This window comes from Akebia trifoliata, chromosome 11 (assembly GCF_017979445.1).
Source record: "Akebia trifoliata isolate Shusen 1 chromosome 11, ASM1797944v1, whole genome shotgun sequence".
NCBI lineage: Eukaryota > Viridiplantae > Streptophyta > Magnoliopsida > Ranunculales > Lardizabalaceae > Akebia > Akebia trifoliata.
In genome coordinates, this window is record NC_141385.1 from 48493051 (window position 1) to 48513656 (window position 20606).

General features: G+C 34.7%; 2 protein-coding genes and 1 pseudogene across 2 annotated transcripts; 1 reads left to right on the forward strand and 2 right to left on the reverse strand.

Moving 5' to 3' along the window:
• Positions 1–5119: 5119 nt before the first annotated feature.
• Positions 5120–6277, reverse strand: LOC147392309 (enoyl-CoA delta isomerase 2, peroxisomal pseudogene; annotated as a pseudogene).
• A 2653-nt stretch (positions 6278–8930) lies between these two features.
• Positions 8931–13590, forward strand: LOC147392310 (uncharacterized). The gene is made up of 2 exons (XM_086458683.1): positions 8931–9882; positions 12903–13590. The coding sequence occupies exons 1-2, from the start codon at positions 9458–9460 to the stop codon at positions 13120–13122; spliced, it is 645 nt and encodes a 214-aa protein (XP_086314809.1). The 5' UTR covers positions 8931–9457; the 3' UTR covers positions 13123–13590.
• Positions 13591–16623: 3033 nt separating this feature from the next.
• Positions 16624–20119, reverse strand: LOC147392311 (Pentatricopeptide repeat (PPR-like) superfamily protein). The gene is made up of 3 exons (XM_086417204.1): positions 18173–20119; positions 17975–18071; positions 16624–17369 (listed from the first exon to the last, which is right to left on the reverse strand). The coding sequence occupies exon 1, from the start codon at positions 19754–19756 to the stop codon at positions 18383–18385; it is 1374 nt and encodes a 457-aa protein (XP_086273330.1). The 5' UTR covers positions 19757–20119; the 3' UTR covers positions 16624–17369; positions 17975–18071; positions 18173–18382.
• Between the last annotated feature and the right edge of the window lie 487 nt (positions 20120–20606).

Genomic DNA, 20606 nt, shown 5'->3' on the forward strand with positions numbered 1-20606 from the left:
ACTTCTTGAAGACTCCGGAGCAACTTTTCCCTTCAGCAATGGGTCGATTATTTGATAGAGTACGCCTCCTCTTTGGCGACGTAAAGCCCCCTCTAGCAAGTTCATTTGTTCCTTTAAAAATGTTGAATTTAAGGCGGGCCATGCACAGAGGACCTCAAACAATACAACACCAAAGGAGTAAACATCAGATTTCTTGGTCACTTGTTGCCTTCTGAAGTACCCCGGATCCAAATATCCAAAACTACCATCCACAGCAGTGGTGATATGTGTGTGATCCAATGAGGGGGCCGTCTTAGCCAACCCGAAATAAAAAGTCGTCGCTACCTTACCAAAACCCCCAACCCCAAGGAGTAGAACCTCGTCAAAGTCATTGACAATCTTGATGTATTGTTGCCTCAAGAACTTCTCAGTTCATGTAAAATCACTGGAGAATTAGCACATATCTTGGGATTCTCTTAGTAAAAATTGGGTTGGCAGTAGAAACTCTCAAATAACACTGGAAAATGAAAAATAGTGAAGTTTTGGCGAGAATTTCTCAATTCATGTGAAATCACTAGAGAATTAGCCCATATCTTGGGGTGCTCTTAGTAAAAATTGGTGTGGCACTAGAAACTCTCTCGAATAATATGGGAAAAGGTAAAATGGTGGCCACTTTTGTTCAGAATGTGAAATCACTAAAGAATTATTACATATTTTGGAGTGCTCTTAGTAAAAATTGATGTGGTAATAGAAATTCTCTCAAAAAATACAACAAAACGAAAAATATAAACAAATTTGAGAGTTAAAAAGAAAAACCCTAGAAAAGATTTTCAAATATAGTCCTTAATTTACTTATAAAATATAAGAAACACATTTATTTTCTCATGAAGTTTGTTACCCACCAAACCTCACTTAATCAAGTTTGTTACCGAGCGAACCTTGGAGTGAGCATCCATAAAATTCAAATTTATGCATAATCTATTGTTGAACATCCCTTGGAGTGGATTCTAACAACATCAATTTGTGGCATCTAAACACATAATCTGATACCCCAGGGTTATAAAAGACAAAATTTTAAGAATATATATATATAGGGGGCGGTTCATGGGACATATGTAAAAACAACAGTTTTTCAAAATATGGGTTAGAGGTTTTGCATTGAGCTGATGTTTTGCGAGGATGGTCACTATAATGAGAAGATCATCCTCACAAAAAAATCAGCTTAATCTGAAGCTTCTAAATCCATCAAAAGTGATTTACAAATTATTGGCAAAAAATTGACGATTCACATTCTTAATCACTTTTAGTGGGGTTAGAAATTTCAGATTGGATTGATTTTTTTTTTTTTCCAGATGATCTTCCCATCATAAAAATCATCCTCACAAAAAATCATCTCAATCTGAAACTTCTAACCCATATTTTGAAATTTTATTAATGTTACATTGTTTTTACATATGTCCCTTAATCTGTTCCCTTATATATATATATATATAAAAGAAATTCGAAAAGCAAAAGTCAATATTTTCACCGATCAATTTTAATTTTAAATTTTGAAGTTTGATAGCTCAAAATTTTTTTTTTTTTAATATGAGTTTTTCTATGGAATCTGCAAGTCTGAGTAATTGCATTGCTAATTTGATAATCCATGTGAGTCCAACATGGTAAGATTTGAAATCTTAATAAATTAGTCAGGGTAGTGTTATTCATAAAGTTCATAAAGTAAGATTTCTTCAAGTAATTTACTTAATAAAATAAGGGTGTTTTTTTATATATAAAGTGTTAAGATTTCAATTGTCACTATGGGTAGTTGAGCTCACCTTACAGCGTCCAAATACATGATCCAATGTCACACGTTGTAAATCACAAAAATTCTATGAACTTTATTTTTATCTTGAATTTTAATTTAAAATTTGAGAGTTCCATGGAAGTTAATAAGCCATTCATTATCAAAACCTTTGGAGGGTTGAGTCTAAAAATAATTATTTTTTTTTCATCTTAATTTTTCTATGAAATCAAAAGGGCTGTGGTGTTGGATTGTCAATGTGGTAATCCACTGAGAGTTCCTTGGATGTCTTCTTTTCTTTTTAAGGAAACTCACAATTACAAGAAACTCAGAAAGAATCCCATCTCTTGTAAGTCAAAAATTAAAAGAAGAGTCGTGGATTGAAATTTATGATGGAACACAAGTACAGTTCAATAAAACAGAGCCGTACCTTCCGCTTTGGAAACTTTCAAGGTAAAGAGAGATGTTCAATTAAATCCTTCAATTATAAGTTGGAATCATTTTTCTTTTTTCCTTTGTTGATCTTAGTAAAGATTATCGAGATGTTTAAATATATCTTGCGGGAATCGGGTAATAATGTAACGTCCCAAATTTTTAAATACATAACTTAAAAAAATTCATAGGTCAATAAATAAAAGATTTTTTTTTTTTTTTTTAATTTTAAAAATATTCGAAATTGATTATATCATTAGATCTGCATAAAAAAATTAATCGAAATAGATTATAAGATCGAGAAAATCAAAATTCAAGACATAAATTTTTTAATTAATTAAAATAAAATAAATTAAATAATGACCGTTACATCTTTTTAACATGATAAATATTAAAACTCACGAAAATTTTAGAATTAATCCTCTATCTCACACGTTCTCTTCTAGTAAAACAAAACTCTACACGACCCATTAGGTTTCAATGTAGAAGAGAAAATTGCTTAGTTCATCGTAAACTTCAATCAGAATCAAAGAAATAGCGTTTTCGATCGCATTCAATACAAAACCTTTAATCCAACTCAATTTTCTACACTCTTCAAATATTTCTCGGCGTAAATTTAAAGTAAGAAACTTCTAGATCTTCCTAATAGTCATAGATTTCTATGCATTATAATTTTAAACTAAAAATCTATTATTTTATTCTAGGAAAAAAAAAAGAATTAAAAAAATTCATCGTTTTGAAGAATCTATGATTCTCATCACTCGAGGTAGATTTGTGAGGTTACTTACAATGCAAGATTTTCATTTTAGTATTTTTTTTGTTCTTGAATGTTGTATTATTTTATTTTTGCGTTATTTTTTTTTTTATAAAGAAAATAAGATCCTTGAGATGAAAGAGATGTAAAAATTCTTTTAGGATAGTTTCGACGCCAATAATTTTTATCTATATAATTATTTAATGTAAAAAATCGAGAAGGCATAAAAAGTTCCAAACAAACATTGAAAAATACCATTTTCCATGAAAAATGGAAATCTAACCCAATTCCTTGGGAAATCGAACACACCCTTAGTAAAAAATTTCTTCCTCAATGCCCCTCACTCCTTTTCAATTAGTGGGATCAATGATTCAAATTGTCAAGATCAACAATTCAAATCATTAAGACTATCCTTTGTTCCAATTGTCAAGACCAACATTTTACAATTATCAAGATGAATGATTGGAAATTATTGATCTCAATGTTTGAACATGAACATAAACCATCAAGATGATTCTTTTCGATGTGTTTCCATCTAACACGACTTATGATTCTAGGATTAATATGAAAGCAAAGGTAAAAGCCCTTATTAGAAATAGAGAATGGGTCCTTCCTCGGTTTGGTTCAGGGTCTTTAGCTTCGATTTGGCAGGAGATTGCTCAAATGAAAATTTATTTCTTAGTTATGCTTTAGTGGCAGCCTCAAAACCCATGATTGGTTAGTGAGGAGAGGAAAGTTGAATCAAGCTTCTTGTGTCTTGTGTCTTATGTCGGGCTAATGAAGAAAATAGAGACCAACTATTTTGGTCATGCCCCTTCACTAAGCAGATCTGGATCAACATCCCTTATATCTAGAGATCCAACCACTTGGGACTTGGAAATAGAGTCGATGACAAGGAATTGGAGAGGTAATGATTCAGCTACCGAGGTTTTTTTTTATTAAAAAAAGCAGCCTATTCGAATGATGCCAAAGAATTTTCAAAATGAATACCTTACATCTCCCCAGATGGAAAGAATGACCACCAATGATATTCGAATGAGATTCTCGTTCTTAAAATTAAAGATTAATGACAACCCCTTCTTGAGACAATTCTTTGACTCTTAGGCTGTCAATACAACATTCTCCCACAAAAAATACATCCAATGTCAATGGAAAAAGCCCCCTTGAGGATGGCACACCCTTGATATCAATGACTCTTAAAGGTCTCTTTGGGGGGTCAAGGGGCCATTGTCAGAGATAATCAAGGGGCTCCTCTAGCAGCCCACTCTAGCTGTTCAGTGGGAGACAATGTGTTTATGCATGAGCTTAGCGCAATTCTAGAAGGGATGAATATGGCTATCTCCTTTCAAATAAACAAGCTTAATGTGGATTCTGATTCTAAGCTTGATGTCCAGTTTATCGAGGGTCAAGCTAAGGGACCATGGTATGCTAGAAGGGTGATCAATGCTATCAAGGAGCTCTCAAGCTCATTTTAACAGATTAGATTCACTTTCCTTTATAGGGAGACTAATAGGGTTGCTGACTTCTTAGCATCCTTGTTAAATTCTTTCCATAGTGCCACGCCAATTCAATTCCTTCTGAGTTCCCTACTCCTCTTGCTTCTATTATCAGTGAGGATGTTGTAGGCAAATCCTGTGTAAGATTCTAACCTTCTTTTGTCAGATAGGATCCGCTTATCACCCCCTATTACCTTCCAAAAAAATAAACCCATCAAGATGAATGATTCTAATTGTTGAGATTGATCATGGTACAATTATCAATCTCCACGTTTCTAACATGAATCACTGAGATCGAGGATTTGAGTTCAACATTATATAGGTGAGAAGGCATTAAGAAAGAACGAATTTATTAAATTGGTTGTTAAGATGCGGCCCGAAAACTCAAGGGGCATTTAAAAAGACATCTCAAATACAAGTCTATCAAGGGGCGCCTTCGGAGGCCTTAAAGAGAGTCAAACATTTTTCAAACACATGGGTTAGAAGCTCCAGAATTGACTGATTTTTTGTGAAAATGACCTTTAAGGTGAAGAGATCATCCTCATCAAAAATCAGCTAATTTCGAAACTTCTAAACCTAATTTACAAGTTAAAGAAACGCACACACATGCGGACGTGCACACACACACAAAAACCAATTTTTTTGGATTTTATCTAAATTTAGAAGATGAACGACTACAGAACACAACTTAAAATTAAAATTCAAGAGTGAAAAATAAGTTTTTCTAGAATTTTTTTTCTTTTTCAAACTCATAGAATTTTGTCCTCAACATCCCTGGCATTGGATCATGGATCATGTTTTTGTTTGCCACAAGTGAGATCAATGACTCTTATTAAGATTTGAGGCTATTCTTGCTCCTAATTTATTTGTAGTTGTAAACCTAGAAAAGCAATTCGGCTATTTGAGCATTGAGATACCATATCATACTTTCAAACTAGTGACGTGGCCTTACCTAGATAAAGTCTTATAGACCAATGGAATGTAAAATAACCTAAAATCCCTTGATTTTTGCCCCCTTTTCAGAGACGAGCGGCCACTACCTCCTTCTCAACCAACCCTCCTTCTCAACCAACCCAAGCACTTGACAGACTTCTCCAAATGTACCCTTCCGAATCTCCGCATACACCTCACCATTCCACTTCCTAGAGGCTAACTTCTCCCCCAGGCGCACCGCAGCTTCCACCGTCTCTCCTGGGCTATCGTGCGCCGAGTCGATAATCCCCATCTCCACGGCTTTCTCTGCCTTCAACTTAGCGGCTCCCATCAGCACATCACGCCGAGCCATCGGGGATGAGATCTTTGATCTAATTAGAATCTTGAAATAATCCGAAAGACTGAGCCCGATATCGAGCTCGCTCATGTAGATGAATCCTTTGTCGTTCCTCATGAGAACGTAGTCGTGACTCAGCGCGAGAACGAATCCGGCGGCGGCTGCGTGGCCAGTTACGGCGGCTATGGTTGGAAGTGGGAGAGAAATCATATCAGAGATGATCAGCTTGAAGCTTTCACTAATGTGGAAGAGCCGATCACGGAAATTGGCGGATCCTGTAGCTTGTGCCCAGGCGAGATCCAAGCCGTTGGAGAAGAACTTACCTTCAGCTGTCGTGATAAGAACCGAACCGGGTTTGGCATCTGCTCGGATTTGGCTCAAAAGAGACCGGATCTTGTCGATGAGAGTTGGGTTGAACCGGTGTTCATCGTCACCAATTAGGGTTAGGAAGAATTTGTTGCCGCGTTTCTCCAACGTGCACATTGTCGTCAAATCCGTCTGGAAAAGCTTCGTTAACTTTAAGTTGTTTTTCCCACTTCAGCCAAATAAATGAAAGGGAAAATTATGAAAAAAATTTAAAAAAAAAAAAATATATTTATAAAAAAAATATATAATTTTTGAAAATTTATAAAAAAGATAAAAAACCGGCCATTAGAGGGCCGGTATTTTTTTTCTCTCCTCTTTAACTTATCTATTTAAAAAAAATTCGAATTTCTTTTAAAAATTCAACCATTAAATGAGTGGTTTTTTTCTCTCTCTCCTCTTTAATTCACCTATTTCTCTTCTCTTCTCTCTCCTCTTTAAATCACCTACTTTGTGTGGTTGAGATCGAGGAGGGAGAGAGAAAAAAAATAGATGAGTTAAATTTTGAATTTTTTTAAAAAAAAATAAGTGAGTTAAATTTCGAATTTAAAAAAAAAAAATAGGTGGAGGAGAGAGAAAAAAAACAGGCCCTTTAATGGTCAATTTAAAAAAAAAATCGATTTTTTTTTTAAATAGGTGAGTTAAAGAGGAGAGTGAAGAGAAGAGAAGAGAAAGAAAAAAAAAATCGATCCTTTAATGGTTGATTTTTTTTTTTAAATTTGAATTTTTTTTTTTAAATAGGTGAGTTAAAAAAGAGAAATAAGTGAGTTAAAGAGGAGAGAGAAGAGAAGAGAGAGAAAAAAAACTGGCCATTAAATGATTGATTTTTTTTTTTTTTAAATAAGTGAGTTAAAGAGGAGAGAGAAGAGAAGAGAAAGAAAAAAAACTGGTCATTAAATGGTCGATTTTTTTTTTTTTAAATAAGTGAGTTAAAGAGGAAAGAGAAGAGAAGAGAGAAAAAAAATCAATCCTTTAATGGTTGATTTTTTTAAAAAAATTTGAATTTTTTTATGAAAAAAATAGGCGAGTTAAAGATGAAAGAGAAGAGAAGAGAAAGAAAAAAAATACCGACCTTTTAATGGCTGGTTTTTTATCTTTTTTGTAATTTTTAAAAAATTATATTCTTTTTGATAAATAATTATTATTTTTTAGATTTTTTTTCATAATTTTCCCTAAATAAAAAAAAATATAGGAAAACACTTTTTTCATCGAGATACGTTTGAGAAGCATTTATGGTTACGTGCACAACAATGTTACTCTAAAGGTGAAATTACTTAAAAGACCTGGCAGGGTGTCTTTAACTTAAGCGATTTCTGAACAGCCCATCTAGTAAAAAAAACAAAAAAAATCTTAATGGTCCCTCAGTATTGGCGAGCTCACCAATTTATATTTATTATCAAATCAACATTTTTATTGTCGAACTCACCGCTTTTTATTATTGAGTCATTAATTTTTATATATTGTCAAACTCGCCACATTTTATTGGTGAGTTCAATTAAAATACATGAAAAATCAATAGTTCTCTGCACACTTCCACTTTGAGTCTCTATAGGAAGGCACTTATCTTCTTTAAATCGATGGTTAACTTTCATTTTTTTCGATTGTTTTTCTTGGCTGTACTTTATCTTCAATCTTTTTTTTTAATCTTAGTTAGAGAAACGAGTCCTCACATGTATTCGCTTCAAATTGCCAAACTCCCAATTCTTAGTGCATCGAACTACAATTTATAAGAAAAAAAAACTAAATAAAGAGTCACACTTAGTTACCCATATTCTCATATGCAACCCATGGCATAAAATGGGTCGGATTTGAGTTAGATCTCAATATATTCATATTTAGATTCGAATTTTTTATTTGGTGTCCAAATCTAAATTGGATCCGATTAGATATAATTAAATTTTAACCATTTTATTTACATCTAAATTGGATCTAACCTAACACTTAAAGATTTCTGTCACCTTCTTACATGAATCCTGATCCTTCATTTTGATTTTAAACAAAATTAGATGAAAGAAAATGATTTTTTAGATTAGAAGACCCATTTAGAGATGTAAAGCCATTGAAAATGGATCGTCATTAACTCCCAAATTTAAAATTAAAATCCAAAAATATATATATTTCAATTTTTGACCATAATATCCCTACGGCATCTGATCATGTTTTTGGATGATTCCATATAGAGGTACGGCCATAGAACAAGATTTCATCTACTTCAACATTCAAAACTCAAGAACCAGATAGGTTTTTTGAAGTAGAAGATAATAGAATTTGGATTAAAAAAAATCAAGGGTTTTCTACTCTATTAGGGATTAAGACAAGTAGAAAATGAAGGATTGACGCTAAGGTTATTATACTAAAACTAATTTAGGGTCCGATTCAAGCCGGCTTTCCAAAGTCTAGACCCAGCCCCTCCCACGTACAAAATGGGCTCGTGTCGGGCTTCATTTTGAGCAAGCTAGCAGGCCGAATTTGCATCCATAGGCCCATTTAAGGGGTGGATCAAATTTTGGTAAGAGGGACTGTAAGAATGCCACGTGGAGACAATATTGATGAACACATGGAAAATTAAATATAAAGTAGCTCTCCGTGTAGTCCGGCGTGTCTGCCACGTCTCTTAAACCTAATCCATATTTAACACTTATTACACATAAATTGTAGCAGATATGTGTCCACATCCCGTGTCGGCCGCCACATATGAAGATACATTCTCCTAATCCACTCAAATACTATACTTAATGACTATTTTACCCTCTACCCTCACTAATACTCTCTGTCAGGTTTTACGTAATTTTTAGTAAAACCATGGGTATTCTAACAAATAATGAAATTCTCCATAAATTTAGCCCTGAAGATGGTTGTCCGTTTTAAACACAAACACAAAACGTTTCTGCAATTCGAAGCAGAAACGTCTTGAAAGATTCGTTGGAGCTTCTTTGCTTCAAAGTGCTGATCTTCCTAAATCCATTAATTTATTTTTTTTAATGCCTATTTTACTGTATTTTCTACTTTAAAATGTAGATCAAACGCGGTTTTGGAAGAAATTCAAGCAATTACAGATAATACCAGCTTTCTTTACTAGCGTGGACTTGAGGAAATCAACGAAGAATTTTCTCATACCTGGATTTTAAATTTTGGACCGATTTGGAAGACCTGAGTCGTTGATGTTGATTTGATGGATTGTGAAGATCTGACGTTGTATTTTTGCATTGACCTGTTTGGATTTATAGAGGAATCAAGAGTTTGAACTCTGGATTTGCAGAGAGATTGAAAGCTTTTGTGATTAATTTGTTATTAAATTATGGAAGAAACGAAGATTGAAACGTTCGATCTGAAACTGAAACTCTAGAGATTGGAAGGTGAAACAGTGAGTGAGCTAAGAAATGGATCGTGAGATGCAAAATCTTCAAGGAACCAGCGAGAATTCTTCGAGTTCAGTTGACTCGGTTGCGTTAGAGACTATAATTGTGGCCAGATCTGCAGAATCTGAAACTGTTAGAGGAGGAGACCAGGTTTCCGAAGCTAAGATCGATATATCTGAGACAAGTAGAAAGGTTTCAATCGAGGAGCGAAAATTAAATGTTCCTGAACCAGAGAACCACTCTTGTGTAATTGATGTTAAATGCAATACAGCAACATTGGATCAGGAATATAGAGATGGCGAGAAGGTTTGCAGAATCTGTCATTTGAGTGATGATCACCAGTCCAAAACTCCAGATCTGATCCAGCTTGGATGTAGATGTAAAGAATCGCTTGGTGTGGCTCATCGTCGTTGTGCAGAGACGTGGTTTAAGCTAAAAGGCAACAGGTGACCATTTCTGCTTCTTTCTGAGTATTGGATTTCTTATGTGCACTTTGAATTCTATATATGATGGAATGAATTTCATTGAATTTGCTAAAGCATTTGTGCGTTTTGAATTTTATGAGGCTAAATGTATTTGATTGTTATACTTTTAGAATCTCAGAATAATTGTGAGACAAAATTACTTTAATGGATAAAATTAAGGAATCTATAAGCTCAATCCAACACCTTTATAGCTAATCCCTAACATTGCTTAATTTATTGAAGTTTCTCTAATCCTTTATTGTTCTAAACCTTAAGAATCTACAAGGAAGCTGATACTGAGAGCAAGAAATTTCTAGATATTAAAAACTCAAGTAGTGTCAATTTATTACAGAGATATTTCGAATTATACGAGTTGGTATTAATTGGTACCGATTCATCTCAAACTCGTAGAAGTCTTGATGGCCTAGCCCTCTTATAATCCTCCCTTGGATCCGAGGCTCAAGGATTTACAGTACGCTGTCTAAACCATAAGGAGAAAACTTGAAAGAAGAACCTGATCTCGAATGAAACCTGTGCACCATACTTTTTTTTTTCCACTAAATAAGGCATTTCTGGTACATGGAATGATACCATATAGTCCATCTGGTTATCTAATCAGCCCAAGATCTTATCAGGATTTACTTCTGCTACAAACCTGCTGTGAATAGAAAGTACATAAGCACAGCTTCCATAATTTAGAGAGGACTTGAGCTTTCTTTTCCAAATAAATGTCTTGAGGTATCGGATTTTGGCACCACAATGCACAATTTGAATAACCAAGAAGCAGAGCACAGAAGATAGGAATGCTCACATGTGAAGGTAATTAGAGCAGTTCCAAGGGTGCTGTCCTTGCATTCCTCAGAAACTGCTTTTGATGGTCTTTGATTTCCATCATAATTGTTTTGAATCATATCTGTTGTAATGAAAATACGTGAAAGAAAAAATGAACATCCTGAGTTTCATTAGAAGACAAACATCTTTCTGGGAAGGTGAGGGTCATTCTTTTGATGAAACAATAAATCTTGTAAAACTTCAAACTGATATAATATGAAGGAACCCATAAATCTGAAGAGTTGTTTTGTACAATGTGATGGATCAATCAATGAGTTGACAAGCAAAGAACTGAAACATAATTATTTTTTGGTCTATTACTTCATTTTAGTAGTTATAGAGGTTCAAATGGTAAACATTATTGAAGAATTTCTTGATAAGTCAACTTGTTTGGAGAGAAAACCTTGTCTAAAACTTGTAATCCTTGGTTAGATAGATTCACTGTTACTAAATACATAAAGTGCAACAGTTTTTGTACTTCATTTGACCTCAGACATCACTCTAGAATTTATTTGGGCTTGGCACCAGAGCTGGAACAATTTTTCGGTTCTTTTTTGTAATTTCGTTGAATGTTTTTGTGAACTTTTGAATTATGGGTGATTTTGACATACACCCTACATTTTGATGAATATTAGAGACATTTTCAAATTGATGACATAGATCCCTTGACCATTGTCGTTAATGAGGGACCAACAAAAGATGGTGTTTAGGTGAATAAGTACTTGTCAAAAGACTTAAATACCCTTACACTAAATTCATCCATGAATCAGTGCCTTTTAAATTCACTGAAATTCCCTCATTGAAAAAATGTCAATTATAGTAAATAAAAACATCTAAGACAAAACAATTCGGCTATGGTGTGGGTTGCCCTTCTTAATTTGTTGGGTGCTTTTATAATTGCCCTTTCAACTAAGCTAGTTGGCACAACCATCCTATGCCAGACAACCACAATAACATTTTTTTTTAAAATATAAACTAAGTTTCTGTTTAAACATAAGCACAATTAAAACACAGGTTGTAGTGTAGGTTAACATGACTACCTAGTAAGATTTCAAATCTTTCCAAGGGTTGTTAAGCCCACGTGAATCACCACATTGGCATTCCAACACCACAACAATCTAGATTTCATGGAAAAACTTTGATTAAAAAAAAAAATTAACTAAAAAATTTATCTTTTTGGGCTGATCAATGGTGTTGAAAATAGATTGCTACCGACCTTCCAAATTTAAAATTAAAATTTATGGTGATAAATAAGTTTTTTTTTTTTTTTTTGAAAATTTCCTTTTCAAAGTTCTTAGAATTATGTTATGTACAACCATGTGGCATCGAATCATGTTTTTGGATGCCACAAGATGATGGGGTAAGGAAATTTCCTTACTAACTTAGTAAGGAAAGTGTTTTTCATAACACATTCATCTTCTCCAACCTTTTTTTTTTTTTTTTAAAGTTAACGTCCTTTGCAGGCTACAATTTCATGGCTGCATCAGATTTAATAAATAATTTTAAAAAGGCCTAAAAAGGAATAGGTAATGAACTTTCAAATTTTAAATTAAAATCCCAGGTGAAAAATAACTTCTTTTTTTTTTCAAAAAAGATGCAAAAACTTTAGATTTACAATCATGATCATGATTTTGAGATTACCTTTGCTTGAATGAGACAATGAAGCGATCTTACCTCTTCAATATTTTGTGATTCATGCAAAGAAATAATGGATGATGAACAATTTTCTCTAGGGTGTTAGTATTTATCAAAAGGAGAGGTTGAAGATGATAACAAACTTTCTAAACATGAAAGCTCAAGATTTTCAATCTTACACCCTAAATCCGACGTCCCATACTAATTTTGATTTTAGAGATCTTGATTGTTTTACTGGATTTTAAATGTGAGGGTCTCTTTTAGTCTTTTCACAATTCCTCATCCTCCCAAACGTGGGCATGGCTTAACTAGAAAGTTATTTCAGCATTTTGAAAAATAGTTTTACTCTCAAAGCGTGATCTGTTGTTGGTCCCTCGTTAAGGACAACAGTCAAGGGATCCAAGTCATCAATTTGAAAATGTGTGTGTGTGTTCGGGGGGTGTCTCTCTTGTATTCATCAAAAAGTAGGGGGTATGTCAAAATCACTCTTGAATTATTTGTTGTTGTTAATGTGTAGTTCTGTTTTTGCTTGGCAGATGTTGTGAAATTTGTGGGGAGGTTGCAAAAAATATCACTGGTGATTGGGACAATGGATTCATGGAGGGTTGGAATGAAAGGAGAATGGATGGCAATGGCGATGACTACTCAGATAGCAGGAGAAGAATATGTCGAGGACAGCTATTTTGTAATTTCCTCATGGCCTGCCTGGTAATAGCCTTTGTTCTTCCATGGTTTTTTCGTATAAATATGTTTTGAAATGGGTGTGAAAGTGAGACTTATAGGCACATTATCAATACATACCTTCATGTGCATTATTGATGTGGGGTTGTGATTTAGTGATCTGGCATGGTTACAAATCTCGAGGACTGCAGGTCCTAATTTCCCATCCCTGTCTTGAGGGTTGAGACTCCTAAACCTTTGATTGCTTACCTAAAAGAACTTATAGACAACAAGGTAAGGAGATGCTACTCCCGGCTGGGGAGAGTATGGCCAGTTATATTTTAAGATTTTGTTTAGGTGTTTGTTTGCTTTTCAACATAAACTCTTGTTGGATAAGATTTGTTAGATCTTGCTATACTAGGAAGATTTTTCTTCTTTTTTTTTTTATGCACTTTACGTGGTCGGGTGTTTGTTTGAGAGTCTATCTGTACATGTGAGTTCAACCAGCATATCTTTGATGCTTACATTAAATAAAATGATGAAATGTCTATATATTTACTGACATTTGGTTCTTCTCTGGGTTATAAGTGAATTTTAACTCTTTAAAATAATTTTATTGCCTTCAGTAATTTTATTGCTTACAGTTTATCTTTTATGATCAAATTGAAAAGTTTGGTGCGCCAGCTAAAACATTCCAATTTTGACCAAAATTGGAATGAAAATTGGTCAATTGTTTCAGTTTGTCTACAAATGTTTTAATCCAGTCTCCAGATTTTTCTTGATTGTATGCCTTGAGTAACATGGTCATTTATTAATAAAGAAAAGTCTATGAGTAACATGAAATGGACTAGTGTTGACCATTATTTTCATTTGAATAAAGATAAACTGACTATAGATATTTTTCTTGTGTATCCTGAGGAAAATATCTTTTATTTTTCTTTCGTGCTTATCATTGGTATTCCCACCCTTCAGGTGAGACTAATCCCACGGTCACACACACCGCCCCCTTGAAAAGTCCTACGAGCAATTGGTTGAGTCAAGGGTCAATCAGACCTTGGAAGGTGGCCCCAAGGAATTCATTGTTTCGTGGGGTTTCAAACACTTGACCTACCCTTCCTCATGTGTTTATCAAGGTTCAACTTGCCACTAGGCCAACCCTTGGGGTTGAGGAAAAAAATCTATGGTTTTGTGCACATGTCCCATTAATTGAGCGGCTTTTTTCAGTCAATTTATCACGATTCTTTTCATTTTTCTAGTAATACTGCTTTTCACCAATTCATGAGCAATTATTCCCTTGTTTTAGGTTTTTTTGCTTGATGTGCAAAAAAGGAAAATCAAGTATCTTTTCTTTCTTATGTTGCCAATAGTTTATTCTTATATATTCGAAAGAAGATTAGACACTAGGGTGTTTCGTGTATTTGTTGGAGAGAAAACTAGGAGAGGCATTGGAGATAAATTTTGAGACCCTTATTATGATATCAGAGAACTGCAATCGTAGATTTATTGTGGAAACAATGAGAATTTTTTTGCTAAGACTTTTCCCTCACAGATCTCATAGGCTTTCCACTCTGCGATATGTGGAATCTAAAGAGGGTAATTTTGTAAATTGGGGATGCCCTCAATGCCCATGGGCTCCCGATAGTATTGTACTGACAGTATTGTTGGTGATCTTCCCTACAAGTCCACATGTGAAAGGAAGACCTAAAAGAACGGGGATATGAACTCACTTTCAATGACAGAAATCCTAGCTTCTGAGATAACTAAATGGAGGAATAGGATTTGTTTGGGCAACCCCCCAAATATTTAGGATAAGGCTTCGATGATGGGGTTTGTAAAACATGTAGGACACAACCCATCAATTTTGATTTGGATTAATAGGTGTGGTAATCACAAAATCCTTTTTATTATTATTATTATTATTATTATTATCAGGCTCAAATTCTTACAAATAGTTTAATATACAAAATATGAACAAAAACAATTAAATCAATTGGTTTAGGTTTTTCGAAAAATTCTCTCATTTAAATAAAGTTCGTAAAATTGAAATTTGTCATTAGTTTAACAATGCACCTCTCTTTTCCCTATTACTTAAAAGATAATTTTGTTTTATTCCAGATTTTTTAAAATAAATTTTTTTTTTTGGCTTTTTGAAACCCAATCCATGCCTGGTGAAAGCACAGAGGAGAAATTCACAATAGCCTTCTTGCAGTTATAATCAAATGATCCAAAGCAAAATATACCGTCTCAATTGAGATCTTTGGGCCTCAAATGATGGGGGTCAAGAACAGGGACATGTCCAAGGCAAGGTCGTAGGACTCGACTAAAATCTACCAACTCTGACTCCATTTACGTCACACGTACTTCAATTCAATTGAGAATTTAAAAATAGAAATCTACTTCCCAGTTGATCCGATACCTCCAAGGAAAAAATCGTCTATAGTAAAGGATCCTCACCACATCAAGGGTCCTCTCAAAATCCAAGTCCTATCTCATTTTCCCATTTTTCTATGAGAATTGGAAATAAAATGAGAAAATGCTGGACTGACATTGATTCACACATTGCTGATGTGGAAGTGTGTTCGGAGCCATGGATGATTTTCATCGAGATATGAATGTAAAGCATCATCACCACATCTGCAATGTGTGAATCAATGTTACTCCAGCTAGACAAACACTTCAAAAGAAAGGACCACATCATTTTCCCATCCAAAATTCGTTCAGAGTAGTTTTAGTCTCTCTCTCGTTCACAGGCTATCATACTACTCTCCAAATAACTAAAACCATTTTGTCAGCTAGAGTTGTATTTATGACCTTGAGATATTAATATCTTCACAATACACATTTGGAATTTGGATAGAAAAGAGAGACGTGAAATGGATGGGCAAACTTGACAGAGTTTTCTTAACCAATGTGGTCTTCACTTATTTATACAGATCCTCGACTTCCAAAACGCTGGTATCCTTCCAATAATCGTACCCAAATCATCTAAGAGCCAAAATACACAATGCCCAAATGCTAGAGCAAGGACAACATATGTCAATTGAAGATCCCAAGTTATTTTGCAATTGCGTGTCACCTCAAAATAGAACATAACTCATCCTATAAATGTAGACGAAAATCAAGTCCTATGGAAAACTATAAGTGATATATCAAACCTTATACCCCATCCTAAATTCACCAAGAATTATTAATCACAGTCGAGAAATAGATGCTTAGAGCAAAGAAAACCCCAATTGACATGGTCATGTGTCTTTAACCTATCAATTTAGTGCACAACACATCAAGACATCATTGGATGGATAAATGCTAGGCCACCGTTCTATCATCAAAAGAATGTGATAGGTTCGGTGATTAAGGTCATACACTCAAGTTGATACTCATCAAAGGATAAATCTTAGGAGTAACCATCGAATCGTGGGTATGAATACTAAACAGACCTAAATATCGAATAAAGTAAGCGATAAATTGATCTGACTTGCAAACAGCTTAAAGCAACATTACGTCCAATAGACGCATGGTAATAATCAGAATGGACGAACTAAAAGCACCTCATGCTTACTAGCATTCAACAAAACAAAAAACAAACAAAAAAACCACTTTATTTGATTCTATAATTAAAATTTTTCATGTTACAAGCATCTAGTATCCACCGACAAGTGAGACCTTCTAGATTTCAAGATGATGACAGACAAGCATGCTCAGGTCCGGGTTGCACCTTCTGGCGATCACTTTGGCTCCATTTCTCTTGCAATGAAAATATCCGGTTTGATACACTAAGAATTTAGACAAAGTTGAGCTAATATGGGACGTTTTTTTTTTTTTTTTTTTTGATAAGTATAATCCATTGATAAAGGGGAAAAGAGTACAAGGAGGCTGAGGCGGCCTCACAAAGAGCAACAAAAAAAAAAAAAGATAAAGAAAAACTTCAAGAATTACATAAAGAGTTCCATCTAAAAACAAAGTCATCAAAAGAAGTTCCCCCAAAGTCTATGTTCTGTTTAGACCAAAGATACAAATACCCCAAGATCTCCAAAAAGCTGCCGTGAGGACTTCTCATCTTATTATTGAACACTCTGTTATTTCTCTCGTTCCACACCCCCCAAGCAATAGCCGAGGGACATGTTGATGGTGTTCCTTGCTAATCCCGTGGCCTGATCTAGATGATGGGCTTCTTCTCACAGCTTAAGCTATCCTAGAATGAAAAAGTCGAGGCACCGCCCTAAAGAAATGTCTCTTATACCTCATTATCATTTTTCGAGATTTTTTTATTTTTATTTTTCCATTTATTTGATTTCATGGATTTATTTCATACTTCCGGATACAACACCAATCACATTCTTGTCCTGCAAAATTCACACCCCCATCATATCAGATATTCTGTTTTCCAAGTGATTCAGTTGCCCATAAAAATGTAGGCTAAATAAAACAATCTCAACAACTGCTGAAGAAGAGAAAAAGACAATCTCAACAAGCTGATACTCTAGGTTAAAGGTTGAAATTTCTATCCATTTGTTTACACAATCTCCATTAGGGAATCAATTAATATAGGTAACTTAATCATTACTCCATACTTATATTAATCAAAATAAGGGCCTTTTTAGTGTAAACTTTAATGTAGGTGAGTAGTTAGTCATTCTCGGCCATATAGGAAGAAATAAGCGTAAACTTCATGTCTTCCATTATTAGACTACTTTAAAAAGACAGAGAGACCATATAAACACATACAACCAGTACAAACCTGTACCCACTTATATTTACAGGATTTTTTAAAAAATTTAAACCTTCTGTTCTTTATAAATTCAATTATTTACTAGTTTCCATGGGTCTTTTTGTACGCAAGGTTATTTAATTTTTTTAGCTTCTTGAGCTAAAAACCGAAAAATTACAAAGACAAATAAAACTGTTTATATGTTGTCAAAATTTCGAAGTTGGACAAAAAGATACTCACATAAAGAAATGTTGAACTTTCCATCTTTCCTTGAGAGCAACAGCAAGAGGTCATGAGGTCAAGTCCCTGATTTTTCTTTACAATATCAACCAACTACCTGTCAAATTAGTAGAAACACTCCTAAATATTAAAACATTGGAAGTGTCATTAGTGTCATTTGAAAACAAAATATATTTGTTTCAAGAGCTAAAGTACTACCACATCTTGGATCAGCCCAGCTTCGAGAGAGCATTAGTGTCATTTGAAGACTTAAAGGAACTCCATTATCCATTCATTCCATGTAAATACCAGGAGTGGTACTTGTTTTTTGCTAATCAAGTCTGCCAGACAAGTATGCTCCTTCAACTAAGTTGTTTTCATCACAATGCTCGTCCAACTTTCGATGTAATTATGGTGACATAACACACCTCAGTATCGTGAAAACTTGGCCATCCGAATTGCTGACCGGAGAATCTTTGCTTCTCTTCTATATCTTGAAGCACGAAGTCCGGCAATAACAGCCCTTTGGGCTGAAGTAAGCACTTTCAGTCGTTCTTTTAAGCAAGTATGTATGAGCTTGGATGCTGAAAGAAACCTATTTGCCTTGCAAAGACCGTGCACCAACGAGGTGTAAGTAAAAGAATCTTTTTGCTCCATCTTTTTAAATACTTTCTCCGCGTAATCCACCTGACCCGACTCACATAACCCATGAATCAAGCAATTCCAAGCCACCAAATTTGATTGGAAGCCTTTCATCTTCATATACTCCAAATGTTGTTGTGCCCCATCTATATCACCTTTCCTACACAAACCATCAACAATGATAGAGTGGGTATACTCATCGCTTTCCATCCCACCCTTCTCTATCTCATCCAACATATGAAATGCAGTCTCCAATTTACCTTCTTTGCAATACAAATTAATTAATGTATTATAGGAAACTACGTCGAATCCAATTCCATTCTTGACCATCTGCGCAGCACAATCATTTGCCTCTTTCATCATACCCATCTTAACCAAAGCACTAATAATCGTGCAATACCCAAATGCATCGAAAGTATACCCTTTACTCTTCATCTCCAAGAAAATCTCTAACCCTTGTTCGAAATTCCCCGATCTAAAGCAACATTTCATCACAGTTGTATAAGTAATAGCATTCGGGACATGACCCGATTCCCCAAGCTCATTCAAAATCCTCCTGGCTTCCCCTAACCTACCCGATTTACAAAGCCCATTAATAAGTATATTGTACGTAACTAATTGGGGAGAAAATCCGTGTCGTTGTAAATTTCTAAACAATCTAATTGCATTACCGGTACACCCCGCCTTAAAGAGACCATTAATCATGGTGTTAAACGTAGTTTCGCAAGGCGCGAGGTTGTTCAACACAATGTCATGAAAAATCCTGTTAGCTTCATCGGGTCGTCCGGATTTAAAAAAACAATGCATCAAAGTATTGTAAGTCCAGACATCAGGTTCGATGCCCCATTGAAGCATTTCATCAAACAAATCGAGGGTCTTAGATAAGAGGGAGTATCTTACAGCACAGGACATTAAAGAATTGTAGGTGACGACATTCGGGGTTAGCCCAGCTTCTCTTATTCTATGTAGAATGGAGTAGGCAGCGTCGAATCCGACGACACGCGAATAGGTGGGGATGAGAGTATTATAGGTAACTACATTGGGTAGGTACCCGAGTCGGATTGCATTGATGATAGCTGCCTCGGCTTTATCAATTTGTTGGGATTTACAGAATAGAGAAACACAGATGTTTAGTGATAGAGTTGATAATTTAGGTGACATTTTGAAAGTGAAGAAATAATTAATCTGAACTGAAACTTATAGAGATAGAGATGGAAAGTTAATTTCAATGTCAAAAGAAAATAAATTAAAATTAAATCAAGGAATTAATATAATGCTAATGAACAAAGATGAATGAAATTACAAGAAAGGTACCAATGTAAGCAAGTTCAAAAATCTTACTGTTGGTCTCTCTCTCTCTAGCACTAAAGAGAGAAGATTTTCTCTTTCTGTTGATAATTTGTGTGGATTTGGCCTGATCCGGACCAATGCGATTGTTATTGGATCGGGTTGGATCATAATATTGAGATCCGATAAAAACCTGACCTCATGCTAGTCAGAAAATTTTCAGGTTGGATCCAATCCTTATCGGATTGGTACCAAATTGACCCTGACTAGATCCGTACTTGATCCATTGACAGCGCTAGTCGGGTCGGATCATGTTTTTTTATTAATCATTTTTCATGATAAATATTCCAATGATATTTTTCCCAAAAGTAAATCCCAACCATTGGATTTGGTATTTATATTGTCGGGATCTTGTGTTTTTTTCACGAGATACCTTAACTCAACCCAATGGACTTCATGGTTAAGATTTTGTGCTTTTCGTTAGTAAAGATGAACATAGTACCAAACTCAAAGAAGTGAATTAATCTTGACCATTGTCGAAACCTTATCCCAAGGATTTGGGGTCAATTAAACAAATCATGTTCCTCGATTATAAAAATTTTTGCTTACAAAAAAAGTTAATTTCAAATTTCGCAGCATCTCAAATCAATCAATCACATGAACCCACGTCTACTGAGAGCATCCCCAGTTTGCAAAACTACCCTTATTAGATTTCTTGCAATTG